Here is a 20643-nt window from a genome sequence, read left to right on the forward strand (position 1 = left end):
GATACCAGAAGTAGACTGGGCTTGCACTATGATGTACGTTGGTTGGGTTTGTTTGGGTTTTGTGCCATAGTGAAACATTTGACATTTTCTTTAGACTGTGCAAGGTTAGTTGCCTTTGGTATTTTGAGCTGAAGAATTTTTCTCAGCATGTTTTAACAAGAAATTGGGAATTCTGCATCTAGGTGTCTTTTCAGATAACATTAAAAAAATTATGGCTTTTTATAAAGATATGAAGAGACCTAAGTTAATCTTGTAGTGGACAGAGCTATCATAGTATCAGTCAAGGTTGGAAGGGACCACAAGGATCATCCAGTTCCAACCCCCCTGCCATGGGCAGGGACACCCCACACTAGATCAGCCTGGCCAGAGCCTCATCCAGCCTGGGCTTAAACACCTCCAGGGATGGGGCCCCAACCACCTCCCTGGACAACCCATTCCAGGGCTTCACCACTCTCATGGGGAAGAACTTCCTCCTCATGTCCAGTCTGAACAGAGCTAAAACAGCTCTGTAAAAATGCTCAAAAACCAAACCAACCAAAACAAAACAAAACAAAAAAAAATGAGAAAAATGAGAGAGAGATAAAAGAAGAAACAAAAGCAAACTCTTTGTGACAGACATCACAGTCCATTGTTCCAAAGAGGCTTCAGTATGGTGTCTGAACTTGGAAATGAAAAATACTAATTTGACCATGCAGGTCATATAAGAGCCATTTAACTTACCAGTTTAAATGCTCACTTTTGATTATTACCTGTTGACTTCTACTTGCCTATACATGATCAATCACTGACAAAGCTTCATGCAACACTATAGATGCAAATGTGATTTTTTTTAATGGCAGTGCTCTTCTGTGAGTATGTTGATGCTGTGCTGGCCATCTGATGCAAATGGCAAAAAGGATGAAGTGACTGGACTTTAGCAGCATATTATCAACAAGTAATGAAAATGTTACTAGATGACTACATGAAGGATAGAGAATAGGAACATGGCTTGGTTTGACTGACAAGTCATAAAAAGGGAATTTACTTCATTGCTTTTACTTTCTGTTGAAGCAATTTGGAAGATACTGAGTGAAACCAAGCCAAGTTCACGGATTTTGAGTCAAAATTAATTGTTTAAGTCTCTTAGAAGAGGAAATAAGAGGAAAAAGTCCATCAGCAAAACTGAATCTGAAAGCCAAGAGAACTCAGTTTGCCTGCGTGATGATCTTGGTGGCACCGGGGCTCTCAGACTCCTCTCTGCCAGGCAGCAGTGGACTTGTAGACTTGAGTGTTCAGTTTCTTTCTGTCTGCTGCCCTCTGCAGTTCAAGCTGTAAACAAAAGTAGCACTTGTGCGCGTGGAGCTGGCTTTAAACACTTTCTTATGCTCTCATTTTGCTTTCACACATTACTATACGGGGAGAACTCAAAAACTTAGAATCTATGTAAAGTACACTATTTGAAGCTTTTTCTTTACAAGCAGAAATGTGAGGGGCTTCAGCTGTCAGGTAATTGCAAGACTATCCAAAGACAAAATGGGAGTCAACTCCTGTTCTCATTTTTATCTCTTTGGCTAGCTGTGTGGAAGACCACCTGATCTGACAGTGTGTTCTGGGGGGCTGCTGCTAGCCAAGGAACCTGGCTGATGCTTACTACCCAAGCAACTAATGTCAATAGTTCTGGATTTGTAGTTCCCAGCCTTATGCTCTGGTATACTGGCAACAGTTTGGCTAAGGAGGAAAAAGTGTTACATACTTAATCATCAGTATCATTCTTTAAGAATGACCATGTCTTCTTTGAGGCTTGCATTCTAGGTCACACCATAATTAGTGTCTAAGTTCTGATAATTACAGTTGTAGAGGACCAGATTTTAAATCCAGAAATATCTTTAATAAGAGTCTTTCTCTGTTTCAGAGAGCCTTAACCGAACAGTTCACTGGAATTCTGTGCTGCCTGACAGCTTGCATCAGTTCCTACAAAGGAACTGGTGCTATTTAGTAAATAATTAATGCAGCCAAGTTTACAGTTGATTAGATACCCCTTCAGGAGCTCCACTGTTTTGCACTGTCATGTTTTCATGGTACTTGAATAAATCTGTCAATTATTCTTCTACTCATTGAAGAATTTTCCTACTGCTATCTTCAATTGCTACTTTATCCTTTTGCTGTGAGAATTTTCAGATGAAAACAATGTCTCTCACTGTGGAAAAAATGCTTCAGTGTGTCAACAAGGCTGCGGGAGAGAAAGCGCTACAAAACACTGCTAAAATGAATATTAGGCAATGCATAATTTTTTGTTACATCTTTTTTTGACCGTAGAATTTAAAATATGATAGTTGCACTTCATATGCTGAAATGGCTTTTTAATACTATGCCTGCATGGTGCATATTGCTTATCTCTGTTCAGTGCTTGCTTCAAGACAGCAAGATCCGAATTAAGATGCTTTGTGAGAAGACAAGGAATGGCCAAAAGCGATACTGATAAAGTTGTGTCGTTATTGCTGATCAGATGGGCAATTTCTTGCCTATACTGAAAATGACAATCATTTAAACCATCTTTATAAGGAGGAATCTTTAGTAGCAGTAAATATACTTAAGTAATACAGAGATGTTTACAGAAGTGGTCAAAGAGCTCTCCTAGCTTCAAAAGAGTAATGGAAAGAGTACTGAAAAATATCTTCCAGTCAGTGGAAGAACAGCGACAAAAAAGAAAAGCATTAAAGCTGCCCGTCAGTGACTGCTCTTGAACAACAATATTCTGTGTCTTAAGTACCGTCTTCATTCTTTGATTTTTTTCTCCACTCCTTTCCCCGTATTTGTTTTGTGTTTGTGTGTGTTTCTTGTTAAAGTGACACAGCATTTCTAGCACTTTGCTCAGTGTGTGCCTTTTCCTTCCCTTTTCCTTCACAACTGCTCCAGACTGATCGCATAAACCCAGATGACATAGATTTAGAAAATGAACCCTGGTATAAATTCTTTTCAGAACTGGAGTTTGGACGTCCGGTAAGTGAGGACAGAATATTAACATTTAAACATTAGGAGTTTACAAATTACCAAATTCAGCAAACATAAGGCAGTAAAGTTAATCTGCTGGGAATTTTTTATTATTATTATTTAGTTTTTTTGAGGGAGGTCATTAAAGTAATCTTGTGTCTGTAAGTATTATTTTTCAAGTGGACCCTTAGCTTGACAGAGAAGTGGCATTAATAGCTTGAATTTGGACTACAAGACAAACAGTAGTGTGTAAATATTTAAGAACAAGACAAACTACATGTTCAACAGAGATGTTTGCTGGTCTCTCTAAATCTTTTGCATTTGGCTATATTGTTGAAGAGAGAACATGTCCAGTTTGCATTAGGGATGTGAAGTTACAAATAATGTATTTGACTTGAAGGAATGTGTCTAAATCTAAATGCATGCAGCCATACACAAATTGCTTATAGCAGTAAATACTGAGAGGTTTTTTTTTAACCTCTCGTATGTGTATGTGCAGAATACATATTTTGTGCCTGAACACAAAGGTACTGGTTTGCTCTGTTTTCAAGCTACTATCTGCTTGACCAGAGAGATTTCAGTTCTGCTCTGATTTCCCCAAATAGCCAGGTCCAAAAAAAGGACTTAGGCAAATAGATGCCACTAGACTCCTATGTCAAATTTTTAACATTATAAACCTGAAAAGTTCCAATTTTTTGAAACACCTGAATATCAGAGATACGTCAGTTTGTCACCTTTGGTTACCTAGGCACTTGCGGTTCTTCTGCCAATACAAGACTTAATTTTATGTAGGCTATTTCATACAAGGATTAAACAGTAGCACTGTGCTCAAAGCAAGGCTGAGAACTAGGTTTCACTGCTTCCCTGCAGAGTGCCTTAATGAATAAGTTGGAGAGGCACCTGCTCATGCTTTTGCACACACCCTCTGGTTCCATGAAGCTCAAAATCTTTCCTGTACCCTCTAACATCTTTAGGGAAAAGGAAGTCTTCATCCTGGAAGAATGACTGACATGGTAGTCAGAGAGTACTTTCCAGACAGGTGGAAGATGGGAGTTCAAATCCCCTTAGAAAAAGGAGGGAAGTAAACACAAGCATTCCCTCAGCTGGGTTAAGTATTCTCACAGCTCCTCAGGATCCTGGGTAGCTTGAAGAAAAAGACCAAAAACTACCTGCCCACAGGCAGGAAATCCCAGATAGACATGACACTTGAGCTTGAGAATATCAGGATTTACAACATTCCCATTCTTATCTTTTCCTGTTAGCTAGCAATTCTCTGGAGCCTCCCTCAGCACGCCAATTACTGACATGCTGGGCTACGTGAGGAGCCTGAGCACTTGACACAGGGCCCTGGAGGGCATTCTGGGAACCAGGTACCTTAGTCACTTTTTGTAGCTAGCCATAAGCCAAAATCAGAACTTCCAACTACTTCAATGAGAGCAGAAGAAAAAGAAAACCACATACAATCTATTTGAAAATGATTTTTTAATCATAAAATTTAAAAAAGAAATAGCCATGGAATACCAACTGAAAACAGTTTCACAAGGTAGTGACTCTCTCTGGGTTTAGTTTCTTGTCCAGTGGTCTCCAACGTATCACATTTTCACCGATTATCTTTTATCTCTTTTTTATCCAGCCATTCCAGCTGCTTTGTCATTCCTCCCTCTAGGTGGGCAGAAAAAGTCCAGATGCATTCTTCTGATGAACAATATGTCAGGAATATTTTACTGAGAATGATAATCTGAGAGTAGTGCCTCCTGTAAGATAAAATATATTCAGATTTCCCCTGAAGAATGCAACTGTGATGCTTTGCACTCTTCTGTCACATCAGTATTAAAAACTGCTGGTATTGAGTCAGCCATTCCAGTTGTACATTTTAGCACCTAAAGTTACTAACATTTTATTAAGATGCTTATAGTTAAAATTTTTTTGTAACACATTCTTCCTTCTATTCTACCCATTTGTGTCACTCTTTGTATCTGATGTTGTCAACACTTAGTTTCTAACTGTGTCACCTTCTCCACATGTTTCATTCCTTGCTGCCATTGATTCTACTCCATTTCATCTCTGCACTTCTGATTTTATGATGCAGCCACCTAAAAAGCTTTTGGACTATGTTCAAGACAGTTCTTCTGGTGTTTCCAATGAGGTAAATGAATGATTCTCGTTCAGATAATTCTCTTGGGAAGAAGGGTTGGAGCGCTCGCCATTTACGTCTCAAGTTCACTAAAATTCAGTGGTTTCCTTCCGATAGCTGTAAGATGTGTCTAATTCACAATCACTGTATCTTTGTCTTCGTATCTTTCCGGATCACTAGTGCATTTGGATGTTGATCTTATTATCCTAGGAACTGTGAGTCCTGATCCCCAAAATTTCTCAGAGATTAACATTCAGAATCACGCAACAGCCCATACGTCTTTAACTCTTGGACAAATTCTCCCTTCTTCAGAGTTGGGCAAGTGTGTTGCTTTCAGACACAACACATCAGCACAGTAGTATTTATTACTTTTTAACAATTAAAATGTCTGACTGCAAATTCTTTATGTCAAGTGAAAGACACTGCAGCTAAATGTCACTTCTCAAAAAAATATTTATTACTGAGGTTGCTAATCAGTTAAAACAATAATCCTGTTGTAAGTTTCTAACTGCAGGATAGACAGTCGCTGCCATTACTCCAAATGAAATGTATTAAGATCAGGTAGTGGGCTGTCATTGCCCTACTCTGAGTGGGAGACATTCGGGCTTTCATTCCTTGTCCCTTTCATCCCCATTTTCAGAGGGTTAGTCCAAAAAGTCAATGAATCCAGTAATTCAGCTTTACTTCCTGTTGTGGCTTTACTTCATATTTGTGATTGACTCTCATGTTTCATAGTCTCTCCAAAAATAAAGCTTAACTTGTGGTCTGACATTGTTAGTTGTTTGAAAGTTACTCTGGCCTGGTTTTAGTCTCAATAAATCTGGAAAAACCTCATGGTTGTGATATTTGGGCTCAGTTCTCCAAGACAGTAAGCTTTTCCTAACTCCATTTTCAGTTAGCATGAAAGCCTTGATTCATAAAAACATTTAAAACATTGGGTTAGTTATAAATATTTATCTGGGGTTTGAGTAGAACTAAACCACAGTATTCAACAAAGCGTACATTTGACAGTTTGGATTGTTGTCTTTGATATTTAGTTGTTTTTGTCAGGGAGCCTTTGTCTTTATAGGGTAGTGTTGAATATTCTGGAAGATGCCTAATTATCTTTGGAGTTGTGAGCATGGGGCAAGTCACATTCAAGGTGATAGGAATATCTTAAAGGACAGAAAGCTAAATATATATATATTGACCCACCAGTCAATTTTGGCATGGCACATACTTCTTGCAGCCTTAGGCTGATCACTAACACACTGCTTATGGCCTAGGCAGTGATGTGGAAGAGGTCCTCTCTGGTTTGGCTTCAGTTTGGCTTCACTGCCCTGGGGACTTACATTGTGGTCTGTATAGCCCAGGAGCCATTACAAGTGGTGGAGGGTAATCACTGTGTTATGGTTATTTGGCCACTATCATGTGACAGATGGTCTTGTTTCTGTCTCTAACGGAGGGAGTTGGCACCTGCACAAGAAACCGCACAATGACAATTCGTCTGCAATGATTGTATCAACTTACCCAACAGTTCTGAGACTCTCTGTAAGCCTGAGTTTCCTTCCTCTGCTGGTATTAAACTGTGGTGGTAGCTGGTCAACAATGACTTGGTTGATATTTGTGGCCAGTTTTTAACTAAGACTCAAACACTTCCCGAAACAGACTCTATGTGTGTGCTGTGGGTAGTGCAGGGAACCATGCAGACCTGAGGTCTTTGTTTCACTGTTGTCTAGAAATATGAGAACTGTCATTGCTCTAATTGTTGGTGTCAGTAAATCTGCTGCTGGCTTCCACGAGTTTATTGCAGACAGACCTCATAATATTAGGTACTTCTCTTAAAATCATTGTAGTTGGATAGTGGCTGGAGAATTGTCATAGTTTTCTGCTTTGAGAGGATGTATAGAAAAACTTGACAATTTCAACTATGAACAGTAAAGACTTGAGAAAGATGCCTTCTTCAGAATATCTTTTAATAAGACAAATACCATAATATTTTGTTTAGACTGAATAGGTAAATTGTCATGCAGTCATCATGAGCCCCACACACATTCCAAATACTGACATAAAGTAGGAATAATTTCCTAAATGCTGATGCCAGGTTTATTGTTGGTCTGAAAATATCTTATGATACACCCCCACTACAGAACTAGATTCTGTTTAATTTGCCTGTGGAAAGGAGGTTTGGTTCTTTAATCTTTTCCTAGAGCAGATGTATGGTTTTGTTTCACAGTACCTCTTCTAATGTTTAACCTTATGAGCTAGGTTACAGTACTTAAAATACATCAGTTAACAATTATCTGTTTCTGTTCTTCACATTTGAATCCACAAAGCATTCTACTTTGAAGTGTCATATGTAGTTTTCTTTAATCACCTAAGAACATTGCAATGACAAATGATTAAAAAGAAAGAAACCTCTAAACCTTGTAGTTTAGGAAAATGAAACTTGTAAAAGTAACTTCACATTTGTTTGCAGAAAAGTAGGTTGGCTTTAGCAAATTTAGGCAATAAAAATGAGATGCTGTTACAAAACCTGAGGGTATTGCATGGTTTTCTGTACTTAAGAATAGAATAGAATGAACCAGGTTGGAAAAGACTTCTGAGATCATCGGGTCCAACCTATCATCCAACACTATCTAATCAACTAAACCATGGCACCAAGCGCCCCATCCAGTCTCTTCCTAAACACCTCCAGTGATGGTGACTCCACCACCTCCCCATCATGTGAAAAAAAACATACGTGAAGCACCACTGCACAGAAAGCCACCTGGAAAAGGGGTGTATCATTGAATGAGTGAGGTAAACTTTCACTGATGGAAACACCTGACACTTGGGGGAAGCTGGGCACATGATCATTAATATTGGTAGTCTTCCAAAGTTACTAGAGCACTTGCCCCACTGAGAAAACCATCCTTGTGGCATCACTGTTCCTTGAGAATGGAGACTATGTCACACTGTCTCATCTTTCTTCTCTTGGTAACAGCTTAATTTCCAGATTGTGTGAAGGTATTTCATATGCAGGCTGGAAACTGCTTGAGACATGTTAACTTAGAAAAAAAACCAAACACAACAGTAATTCCTAGCAGGTGGACATACTGCCATTGACACTTCTTTAATGCCACTTTCTCCTTCCTAGTGTAATGCGCACACCAGTTGCAGATGAATAGGGAGATCATGTCTCCTCTAATGTGTCTGGAGGCTGTATTGGATGAGCTGAAAATAGAATCATAGAATCAATAAGGCTGGAAAAGACCTCAAAGATCATCAGATCCAACCTGTCACCCAACACCTCGTGACTTCTAAACCGTGGCTTCAACTGCCATGTCCAATCCCCTCTTGAACACCTAAATAGCTCCATGACAAGTAGCCCCCACTCCTTTTTTTTTTTTTAAGCATAGCACTAAAATAAATTTTTGGAGCTTTTATTTCAAGCCCTTTTCTTTCATCCGTAGCCTAAGTCGTTGAAGCAGAGTTGTATGTTGCCATAACTGGAGCATCAGTTTCACCAACCTGAAAATCCATCTGCATGATAAGGATGAGAAAAAGAGCAAATCTATTCTTTTGGTTTCTCATTTTATTATAAAATAAAATATTTGTCTCACAGAACAATGTAGCACATTACAATGGAATCACATTAGTTGTTTGGAAGTGGTTTCAGAGTGTTTGGGTTAATTGATCTCTGACACGAGCTGACAGGAGTGAGAATAGTAGTAATAAATAGTAATGCAGAAGAAATACTGCAATACTTGCCCACAAAGAAAACTTTCTTTTTAGAAAAAAAAATATACATATTTTGAAACCCTTTGCAGAGATCACTTGAAACAAGTTCATAGAAGACATTTGCTACAGAAAGTAACTTTAGAGTCTTTGAATTATTAATTTTCTTTAACTGTTTACATCTTAGCTGTCATTCTTACCAGAAGCAGGAAGCTTTTACCTGATTTTTAATGCCATTTGAATTAAACCACAGTCAAAAGCTACTGAGAAAATTGGAATGACCTTCACTTGAGTTTTAGATAATATCTGTTGCAAATTGTATCATGTTGGTGTGATTCTGCCTGCCTCACAGTATAGTAACTTTCAGTATAATCCAGAAATTGAAACTTCAGTTATTCTTCTAATGGGGTCATTTGGTACATGACACAGGTCATAAACAACAAAACTTAGTGACAAAGGAACTCTTGGCAGAACAATCATTTCATCTTTGTAGCGCTCCATCTGTAAAAGTAGTTAAAACATTTATTCTAGAATGTTATTTAAAATATAAAGTCTCAGGAAATCTGTTCCAAGTAATCTATTCTTAGACTACAGGTGAAATCTGGAGGTGCACATAAGTCTCAGTTAACAAATCTGTGAAGTCCTAGTCATGAACTTGCAATTCAAATCACTGGAAAAATATCATCTATCCAAGAAAGGCACTTGCATAGGTCATGAGTGCTATTATTTCTGCTGTCCTTCTATACAGAGAAAAGTTCATAAAGACTTTTCCATTCAATGTCTAGATTTCTGGAGAGAGAAAAATGCTCTAGCAGCTTACAGTCTGTATGATAGTTCCATTTCCAGTCTATCAGGTTAGCTCTGAAAGGACATACAAGGAAGTTGAAACAAGTTTGACTTTTAAACCACACTGCTTTGTACCCATAAAGAAACACCCCAGGGACCATGCAGTTTGTTCTAGATTCGTAACTAGTTACCAGAATTGTAGGATTACTTAATTCTGACTGCAGGCTTGAAATGTATTAAATAGTTGATGTAAAATTAGCAGATATTTAAGGTTGACTTTGTATTAATAATATTATGGAGCAGTACTCCATTCCATCCTTCAGGATTCATGCAGTAGTTTCTGTAACTCCATAAGCAACAACTAATGTTCTGTGATAAGAACTGTTCTCAACAGGAATATAAGGTGGTCAACAGCCACAAACATCATGGGATTTACAAAAGCTTTTGGCTATAACTGATGATTTTGGTAACTTAGAGGAGGAGAAGCTCTGCAGACCTCACTTCCACACAAAGGAATTCTTTTCAGATTTTTATGCTTTTGTAGTAAAGTTTGTTTCAGCTGTTCTGTGTCCGTTTTGCAAAACGGTATAGAGAAGCAGAAGTTTATAATGTGATATGATATATAACTTAATAAATAAGATTATTTTTTAGCAGTGCTTTACAAGAAGAAACATTCCTAAAGTAGAATATGAAATTAAATCTAGTGATGCTTTTTGTCAAAAACAACAAAAGCATCACTATGCTGGTGAAATATTGCACTATCTGTGCTTGGGTGCCCAGGATGTTAATCATGACAGTCTGGTTTTATATAGGATTTGTCACAGAATAACAGGTGATAATCAAACACCACAAGCAGAAATTGACAGTGTTTTTTTCGACTACAGACATGTAACAAATTCCTGTATTTGTTTTCACAGACTTCCTTGTATCATCACTATTCAACAGACAAAGGCCTGGACAGGCCCTCTAGGTAAGAAATGCAATGTATGGTTTCAGTGGACAGGGATTATACAGCCTGAGGCTTTTCTTTGTGACATGAAACCAGCAGATGTTGCGAAGAGTCAGATTTTTAACACTCAACCTTGTGACCTGCTGACAGAGAGATGCATGGAGAGAGCGTTTCTATCTTGATACCAAAGTGTAAATTTTACTTTTGTTTTACAAGGACTTACTGATTACATTCCAGATCTTTCCATTAATGTTGCTTAGCTTGTCTCAACTGTTGTGATCTGTTGTTTAATCTTTCTGCCTGCAGTGCTTTCAGTGCTGTTTCCCTAAGTTTCTACCGCATCTAATTCTCATTCTTTTTCCTTTTCCTATCTTTGTACTGAACTTCTAAGACCAAAAAGTAGTCTAACAAAACTTGATGTATTTATTTCAAAGCCTTAACTATGAAAAGAACATAGCAATTTTGAACACAACTTTGAAACAATCATGTGAAGAATAAATTCAGCTTTCTCTGTAAAATATACTTTCAGATATCCAAGACCAGTGCTTCTGCCCTTTATATGTATTTGATGTATTTGTTCTGGCATTGTTTAGTCTATAAGCCAGTAATATAATGATGAGCTGATTTTTCAAACTCTTGAATGCTGATCTCAGAACTAGACTGCTGCTAATACTGCTTATTTCTGTAGTTCTGCAAGTACTGCAAGTGACTACAGAAAAAGAAGGAAGTCAGAACCTGCTGTAAGTCACCAGAGGGTCCACGGTGATCAGAATGCAAACAGGCCTAGCCCGGGCCGTACAGATATGCAAGGCCCATATACCACTCTTAGAAAGCCTTTAACTAGTTCATCTCCTTCTTCTCCATCAAGAGCAAAAGGTAAGACGTTATTTGTTAGCAGAAAACTACTGATGGCTTGCTCTACAATATGTTGGTAGTAAATGCAGCTTCCCACTGTTGCTCAGTGGACTTCACTGGGTGAATTACCACATGAAGCCATAGCTTTGGGCTCTTCTTGAAAGGCAAACTCGTGTTTTTATTTGCTCATGTAATTTTAAGATGAAAAGCTGGATTTGTAACAGGGATTTTCCAGTTTCAACTGCTTATTCTAACCAGAAAGAAAAAAAAACAAAGGACTCAAAGACAACTATGACTTGTATCTTGTATCACAGTATATAAACCAATCAAGTTTTAATAGATTATCATGAAACTGCTTTCAGTATATACAGAAAGTAAATCAGGATAAATGGCATGTAACATTAAGGATATGTTTCCAGGATAGCGTATCCTTCAAGTCCATATCTGCCGTCTTCCGCATTGACAGTTATCAGGACCTAACTTAATCAAGCAAACATCCATAGTCTGGGCTTTTATTTTGTAAGTCCTTGAAGTATTTAGTACAGCATGTACAATGTAATCAGCTTCTTTTTCCAAGTAACTCACCATTCTATTGCTGTTCTCCCTGTGTCTCCACAAAAGAGAGAACATAAATCAGTTGCTGGGGGAGTGGATGAGGCTTTTTAGCAAGACAAAAGTTTCCAGTATAACATACAATTTAAGTAATATACAGAGTAATACTGAATACAATATATCTCCTGGTTACGTTGCTATTATTCACTTAATTGCAGTATCCCGTAGCTATATTAATCAGCCTGTAGTTGTTTTTTTGCGACTGTATCAACCTTTGTACAAGTAAATTCCCACTGAAAAGAACCAACATCAGATAAAGAAAAGCAGTGAGGAATATTAAGAGTTAGGCGATAGAAAAGCAAATGAATTTTAAACCCAGTGTTACAGAGGTAATTTAAGTGTTTAAACTCATTCATAACGAGTCACACAGTGACAAGTTGGTAAACTCCATTTACCTGGATTTACTTTTGACTGCACCACCAATAATAAGCATTTACCATGACTTAAACACTTAGTGTGTTTGAAGATTTCCTTGGCCCCTACCAGAGCTAATTAACTTTCAGATGATGACCTAGCTGTGTCACTCTGTCTTCTTCCAGCATTGTAACACCTACTGCAATAATTTTTCTTGGAATTAACCCTTTTTGTTAATGAGCCAGCACATTATAAACTTGATCAGCATGGATTTTGAACTCGTGTATTTCAGATTCAGACACAGATTCAAGCTGTTGTAGAAAGTAGATTGAGCTGTTTGAATCATGTGTGCTCAATTGAGTGTTTCCACTTGAGGCCATTTTTGAAACTTCAGTACAAGTATGAGAGGCCATAGTTCCAAATTTGTCTCATAGTGACTTCTAGATGATTAAAACATTTTAAAACTGGCTTGAAAACTTGGGCTTTGTTACAGAAGTCAGTTTTGGGGTCATTGTTTCTTCTACATGCTGGTTAGGTTCAGTAAATTGATACATCTACAACTACCCTGCCCTCTACAACTACCTGAAAGGTGGTTGTAGCCAGGAAGGGGTTGGCCTCTTCTCCCAGGCAACCAGCACCAGAACAAGGGGACACAGTCTCAAGCTGCGCCAGGGGAGGTTTAGACTCGAGGTGAGGAGGAAGTTCTTCACCGAGCGAGTCATTCGTCATTGGAACAGGTTGCCCAGGGAGGTAGTTGAGTCATCGACCCTGGAGGCATTCAAGAGGAGATTGGACGTGGCACTTGGTGCCATGGTCTAGTCATGGGGTCTGTGTTGATAGGTTGGACTCAATGATCCTCGAGGTCCTTTCCAACCTAAGTTATACTGTGATACTGTGATCTTCCTTTGTGCCCATATAGCAGTTCCTCAGCTGCCCTCCAGAGGCTGTAGAAAAGACCATTCCCTTCATTTTGATCACACAGGGGAAGTGCAGCTACTTGTGAACAACTAGGAGACATTTTCCATTTGATTTTATATAAAGATTTATCTTGATCTTAATTATCTTAGAATATGCAGTTGCTGTGAACTCTCTGAGCATTATTCAGCTCAAAAATTCCAACCAGCTTCTTTCAGAATGGACAGGTAGAAAATTTAATGTGGTCTAGATCTGATGTTTGGCTTCATCTTTAAATCCTCTGCAGCTTTCATTGTCTGTTGACCTGCTTCAATATCAGTATTAATGATTGTTACTTTAGCAGGGAGGGAAGTGGGGAGGGACAGGGTATGGTTGGAAGTGGGGGTGTGGAGGGGATACCATCTCCATAATTCATGCAGAATTCTTTTTGATATTCCAATTATCATGAGTAGAATTTTACAGATGGAAAACAATTACTAACTTTGATGCCTCAGGCTGAAGCAACCTATATACTGACCTAAGCCGATAGATGCATGAATTGCTGTCTCTTTTCTTGTCTTTCTAATACTTACTGATGTTAACTTCAGTTTTCTGAATCTTTTAATTTCTGGCAATGTCTCTTTTTTACCATGCTGCTCTGTGGATTATAAAGGTGGGGATATTAGCAAAGTATATCCATCCCTTTTAAGTTATTCAGTGCACAACCACAACACCTCAAATGAATTAGATTACTGTAGCACTTACAGACAGCATTTAGCTGTTCCAAATGATTCAAGAAGGGCAGTCAGCTACAAGAATGGCTGGCAAATGACTCGTCAAAATGCAGAAGTCTGGAGCAGCACAGAAGAAACTGCTTCTCCAAAGAGAAAATCTCGTAGCTGTGATGATCTTTTAACAGATGACCGCGATAGCTTTCCCGATGCACAGGCCAAGTCTGAAAGCATGGGCTCTCTGTTATGTGAGGAGGACTCCAAAGAAGTTTGCTCTATGAACTGGGCCTCCCCATATGTTGAGGGCCACGGTAGTGGCAGATCAAGAGTTCGTCACAGATCTGCACACGATGCCCCAGGCTTCCTAAAAATGTACAAAAAGATGCACCGCATCAATCGCAAGGACTTGATGAATTCTGAGGTGATTTGTTCTGTGAAGTCCAGAATACTGCAGTACGAAAAAGAGCAGCACAAAGGTATTCTTCAAGGCTGGAGGGAGTCTTCTACTGAAGAGGTGCCCAGAGACATGGTGCCAACCAGAATATCTGAATTTGAAAAATTAATTCAGAAGTCAAAATCAATGCCGAACCTAGGTGACGAAATGTTGTCAACTGTCACACTAGAGCCTCCTAAAAATGGCTTGTGTCCAAAGAGGAGATTTTCTATTGAATCCTTGCTGGAAGAAGAAAATCAAGGCAGACATCCTACTCAGGTACAACAGAGCTACAAATCTAAAACTCTGGTGCCAATTCATATTGAAGTGACCAGTGATGAGCCACCACGATCGCATATGGATTTTTCAGACAGTGACCAAGATGGAGTGGTTTCTGACCTCAGTGACTTTATCCAAATAGAGGGTTCATCTTTTTGCAGTGAAAGTGACTTTGACCACTTTTCCTTCACATCATCTGAAAGCTTTTATGGATCGGGCCATCACCACCACCACCACCACCACCACCACAGGCATCTCATCAGCTCCTGCAAAGGACGATGTCCAGCATCCTACACTCGCTTCACCACCATGCTAAAACATGAAAGGGCTAAACAAGAAATCCCTGAGGATCCAAGGAGACAGGAAGCAGAATCTGGCCTCTCTAAGATAGCATTCCTAGTCAGTCCAGTGCCTTTCCGGAGGAAAAAAAGTGCAGCTCCTAAAAAACAAACTGAAAAGAAAAAAGGCAAGTCATCTGTGTTTGAAGCACTAGATTCTGCACTTAAAGACATCTGTGACCAAATTAAAGCTGAGAAAAGAAGGGGAAGCTTGCCTGACAACAGTATATTACACAGACTTATTACTGAGCTGCTACCAGATATTCCAGAAAGGAATTCCTCCCTTAAAGCTCTGAAAAAGAGACCAACGCACCAGCCTTTTCATCCACTGCCTCAAGATGGTGCTATCCATTGCCCACTATACCAGAATGATTGTGGAAGATTACCTCTTAGTGCCTCTTTTCCAGACATGGATGCAACTAACAACAATGATAGTGCACTGTGTTTCGAAGGTGGATTCACTTTCTTCCTCTGTCTTTGTGATTTACGTATCCAACCTTACTCCCTGTATTTCCCACCCTTTCTCATTCCATTTCTGTGTCGTCTGTAAGATATATTCACCCCACAAAATTCTTAATGATATCATTTGGACATAGGTGATGAGAATGAATACATTTGCTGTCTATTCACAAAATACAGTTCTTTGGACAACTAGAATAATGATGTATTTCAATTAACAGATTGTTAGTGCTGTAGATTCCAATGGTGTCATTAAATTAAGCAATGTGGGGGTTTTTTTCCCCCCTGAGAAGAAGACCTTGCAGATAGCTTTTCCATTATTATTAAAAAAGTAAAATGAAAATCTGCACCTAAACTGTGCTACGCCAGACAGTTTTGTAATGTGAGTGATAACAGTGTTGTTAATTCTGCCAGTATCACAGACAGCTGATTCTGTTGTCTTATCAAAATACACTGCTGCTGCTGCTTCATATTACTTTTTGTGAATAGACCCGAAGGCCATTTTATAAAGTTTCCATTTTCATTGTTCAAACAATACGGTTTCCAATTTCTGTGGCAACAAGAGTAGTTCTTCTCATAGAATTTTAATTTCTCTCTGTAGTTCTGAGAAGTTTCCTATTCTCTTAGAAAGGAAATGTGCAATAATCAAAACGTGAATGAAATTGTCAGGAAGAGCACAACGTTTTGGAAAAAACCTGTCCTGACAGTCTTCTGATTTCAAAGTTACTGCTCCGAGTTCTTTGTTGCTCTGCTTTTGTTTTTCAAGCAAACTGCTTGAGCTTAAAATGCTTTTAAAGTTTAACCTTGAGATATGAGAAGCAGCAAACTAGATTCATAGCAGGAATGCACAAGGGCCTATGCCAGGTGATGCAGATTAATGTCTTTGGCAAGTGTGTGATTATTTTTCTTTTCAAATGGCAAAATTTCCATGTTAAAGAATTCTGCTTCCAGACCTTCTGTCCTCTGTGAGAGAGCATCTGTGAGAATTTAATGATGTTACAAAGCTATTCTTAAAATCACTGTATCAGTTATACGATATTCAGTCAGACACATCTTACTTACCTTTAATCTTTGACATTTGCAAGTATCACACTAGTAAATATGTATTTTGAGGCAAATCAGAGCTGAAACTGTTACCACCTTGTCTTGACTAGTTAAAATACACATAATGAGAACAGAGAATTTGGTAAAAAAACAGGTATAAAATGCAGTCCAGAACTGAATTAGCCATATATGAAGTCTGATCATGATGAATCCTGACAGGTAGTACTACACAATGAGACTGAATTTGTTGGAAATTGTACTGGTGATGTAGCAAGGAGCATGAATGTAGCAGAATGTTCCATTGACTTCCATCAGCACCAATCATGGCTGAGTCCACTTCTAATGAAGCTTCATGTTTTGTTGCATCTCTGTGTGTCTCTTACAGCACCACACAGAGATCCCCCAAGGATATAGCAAAAAGCACTGAAAACAACCAATATTGAGGGTGTAAGAAGCTGCTTAGAAATAAAGGAAATTGTTTATCCTAAAGCTGTTTCATTTTCACTTCTTCCCTCCCATGTCCTTCTCTTCCTGCTAGAGTTTAAAGAAGTAAAAAGAGACAATGTATTTGGAGACACTACATCTTTAGGATTGTGCAGCAAGCATAGACCATAGAGCACAGATACATACCATCTCAAGAAAGCTGTCCTGAAGTAGGACTGTGATATATTTATTAGTGATGATATGCTTGCAACCAGTGACATAAATAATACAATCATTTCATTTTTTTGCCTCTACTGTATTTATCAATAGCCTCACATTCTGCCTTGGCCAACAGCCCACTGGAGACTGTTTACATCTTTCTTTAAGACCCCAACATAATGGATGAGATGCTTACAATTCTTTCGGTTTCCATTTGTATTTCTCTAGAACTTGCATGAGCTTGGTAAGAACAGGTTGTGTGAAAGAAGTCAAAGACAGACAAACACCAGTCATATGTTTACACTAGCAGGTATCACTGTGGCAGTAGCAAACCAAAACAGTAAATCCCAGAAGTCAAGAGGCATTTCATTTCATCCTCTAGTCTGAAGTCATTCCATTGTGTTTTCTTGTCACATTGGCAATTTGCAGAGCTATAAAGAGTGTAAGACTATTTTATTTTCACTAAAACATGAAAATATGTATTCACCATCCTATGATATACTTCCCTGAAATAAACATTGGTAAACTGTGCTTTAGAGAAAATCTGCCACACAGATTGGTGAGTACTGGTTTGTATTCCATCTCATAAAACAGAATTGCTTCAATGGAATAACATCCCTTTACCTTCCATTGTGCTGGCTAACATGTGCCCTTGTTAAAGTAGAAATGCATCTTAGATCACTTAGGAGGAAACAATTTTTGTTCATTATTCTGTCATTGAAGCATGCATCAATAGTGGTTTTGTGCATGTAATTGTGTTTATATTGCTGACATTCCAAAAGAGTTTCATGCAACCTGATGAAGTCCTGGTACTGCTGTCACGTCTCCCATCTGGTCCATTAGGGATCCATCCCTTCATACAGGGAGGCATAATTTTGCTGTCCTGACTCTTTATCATATATTCTTCTACCATGGATCAGAGGACAGCCTTGCCTTTGCTGTGTGAGTTAGAATCTTTTTTTCCTTGAAGGTGCACTTTAGTCATCATATGTGCTCTATTTCTATTAAAGGTAAATACTACATTTCAATATCTCTTCACCCCCTAAATGAAACCAAGCAGCATCACAGAGTTGAATAGTTTTGTTTCATTTACCATGGTTTCACATGATTTCTGTTTTCAGTAGACCAGGAATCTCCTGGAAGCTATTCTTCTGCTTTCACTGATGTGGGAAGATGTACTCCAAAGGAGAGAAGAGGAACTACAGACAAAGAGGTAGTGAAACAAGGACAAATCATGCAGCACTAACCTTGTGGAAAATTGCTAACACATCTGAGGCAAGAGTTGTGTTGCTTTTAAGACACTGTAATGATACAGGTGCATCAGATGGGACAGCATCCTTTTTTACTAAGGAGATTGGTACTTCAAGGAATTAAAAGATAATCAAGCTTTGTAGGATAAGTCCTATCTTCCACTTATGGAGATAAATTTACTAAGCATTGATAGGCTCTGTCAAAGTTGACTAGAGTGCGTGTTGGGAACAAACAATAGTAGATGAGACTGGAGAAAGGCTCTTTTGAGAACCAGAGCACTAAGTAAAGAAACTGCCTCAGTAGTTTCAAAACTGGTGCAAACATCATCTGTATGTCACCATTGCTTTTATCTAGAAAAAGCAAACCCACTGTTGTTAGTGTTTTAGACAAAACCTCTTGCCCTAAGAGCAGCCCCTAATTTCTGTAACAGTTGGTGATTGTAATTATATACTGATTGCTTGTACTAATGCTTTGCAAGAGGAAATGGAAGCAGGCATACAGCCTTTAAAGGGACAGAGAGTATTACTGAATAGCATAAACAACAAATAATGTTCTCCACACAGGCTTCATGGATTTCATTCAGTCATAAAGTAAATGCATACTAAGCAACATCTGTCTACAGATCATAGTTCGTTAAGAATGTCCATTAATTTGTATTGCACAAAATACTGTCAGCATAAGAGACTACTGTATTTATATTGCTAATAGTTAAGTTTTTTTGCCCTTGGTCTCTTAACACCATCTACCTTGGTGCTCCAGGTTAGAAATGGTTACAAGATTTGAATTCAGACCCACTTACACTCCACTTAAAATGGTTATATTGCTGCAGATTGGTTAAGAGTTTGATTACAAACACCTAACTGCCTTGAAAAGGGAAGCTGTGTATTTAATTACCTGTTACTGCAAGAAGCCCTGAAAGGCACACATCCTTTTGTATTGGATCTTGGTCACATTTTTTAAAAGCTGAAACATGTTTACTGTATAGTAATACTGCCTGAATATATTAATCACTTTGCCTGCTTTTCAGAAACTGCCAGCTAGAGCTGTATATGACTTTAAAGCTCAGACTTCTAAGTAAGTACTAGACTTTTGTTCATTTAAGAATTGATAATTCAAGAAAATTCCTCCTAGCACTTGTGCTAACTGCTGTTTTAGCCAGTTTCAACAGCAAATGCTGTGGAAGCAGAGGTCTCTTCTTGCTGTCACAGCAGTCTGCCATTAGCAGACTGTGTGAGGAGTTGGTTTGTAATCAAAATGTCCTACAATGTTATATTCTCCATTGTATTTGTTTGAACATATGAATGGCTGTGTATTGCACAGCCATTCATTCTGGAGCACAGGTCCCAAGGGTCATCCACTGGACAGTTAGTTGTGAATTGTATTTAGGTGACACAAGGTACCAATGCTACTGTTACAGTGTGCTTAGCAAAATTCTGTGTGTTGCTGAGCATCTTCCCGTCTTAACGTACACAGGCTGCCTGTAGGATGTGATATGTCTCATACCAAGACACACTGCAGTGGTTCATAAGAAAAAGAAAGTCAAGAAACACTGGTTTAGGATATGAGAGAGTCACAGCAGAGTGCCTGTTACTTAATTTCTGCTGTTGTTCTGATAATTCAGGGCATTCAGTGTTTAGAAATGGCCGAACATCAATGCTAGAATTACAATAGTTGTATCTGGTAGAAAATTCATAATTTGAATTATCAGAAAGGAGATTAGCTTTTGAAAAACCAGCTGGGTGAAACAACAAAGAGCTCTCAGTCCAGGGTCTGAAAATATTCTCAATTATTTGGATAATTCCTTTTTTTATATCCCATATTAAGAATATCACAGGCCTTGAGTTTCAGGAATGGTGAGAACAGAATCCTGTGTTCTCCACACTTCTGAACAGCTTGGAAGAAAAATGCATACAACAGAAGCAAGCCAAGCAGTGCTGCTGCAAAAAGGTAGTAATAGGCCATAGACACATGGGATATATTCTATAGTTTTCCCTATTGCTTTCACAAAGTGCACCAAATACCCCTCAGAGGCCTGTCATAAAAGCATCATCTGCACAGGCAATCAGAAAGACATCACAGTTGCATGTAGATCCTATACCAAGGATGGTGGCAATAAGAACCATACTTCCTTAGAATCACAGTGTAAAACAGCCCTGAATAATGCACAGATAGTACCTGAGATTCATGAACTTGAATAATTTCATTTTATATGA

General features: G+C 38.5%; 2 protein-coding genes across 16 annotated transcripts in view; one reads left to right on the forward strand and one right to left on the reverse strand.

The window, feature by feature from the left end:
- The window catches only part of SORBS2 (sorbin and SH3 domain containing 2), a 166508-nt gene that overhangs the window by 127598 nt on the left and 18267 nt on the right, over positions 1–20643 (forward strand). For 3 of the 14 annotated variants that reach the window (XM_068136931.1, XM_068136932.1, XM_068136934.1), the window contains 7 exons: positions 2896–2979; positions 5060–5116; positions 10507–10559; positions 11227–11414; positions 13927–15486; positions 18301–18392; positions 19458–19504. In XM_068136931.1, coding sequence (XP_067993032.1) covers positions 2896–2979; positions 5060–5116; positions 10507–10559; positions 11227–11414; positions 13927–15486; positions 18301–18392; positions 19458–19504 — 2081 coding nt within the window. The remainder of the gene's footprint in view (positions 1–2895; positions 2980–5059; positions 5117–10506; positions 10560–11226; positions 11415–13926; positions 15487–18300; positions 18393–19457; positions 19505–20643) is intronic. The other 11 variants (XM_068136933.1, XM_068136942.1, XM_068136944.1 and 8 more) reach the window with 4 other exon arrangements.
- The window catches only part of CFAP96 (cilia and flagella associated protein 96), an 88563-nt gene continuing 79631 nt past the window's right edge, over positions 11712–20643 (reverse strand). For both annotated transcript variants that reach the window (XM_068136948.1, XM_068136946.1), the window contains exon 9: positions 11712–11997. The gene's annotated coding sequence lies outside the window, so the exon portion shown is untranslated. The remainder of the gene's footprint in view (positions 11998–20643) is intronic.

This window comes from Melanerpes formicivorus, unplaced genomic scaffold (genome assembly GCF_026170545.1).
Source record: "Melanerpes formicivorus ecotype bairdi unplaced genomic scaffold, bMelFor1.0.p_v2 SCAF_4, whole genome shotgun sequence".
Taxonomy (NCBI): Eukaryota; Metazoa; Chordata; class Aves; order Piciformes; family Picidae; genus Melanerpes; species Melanerpes formicivorus.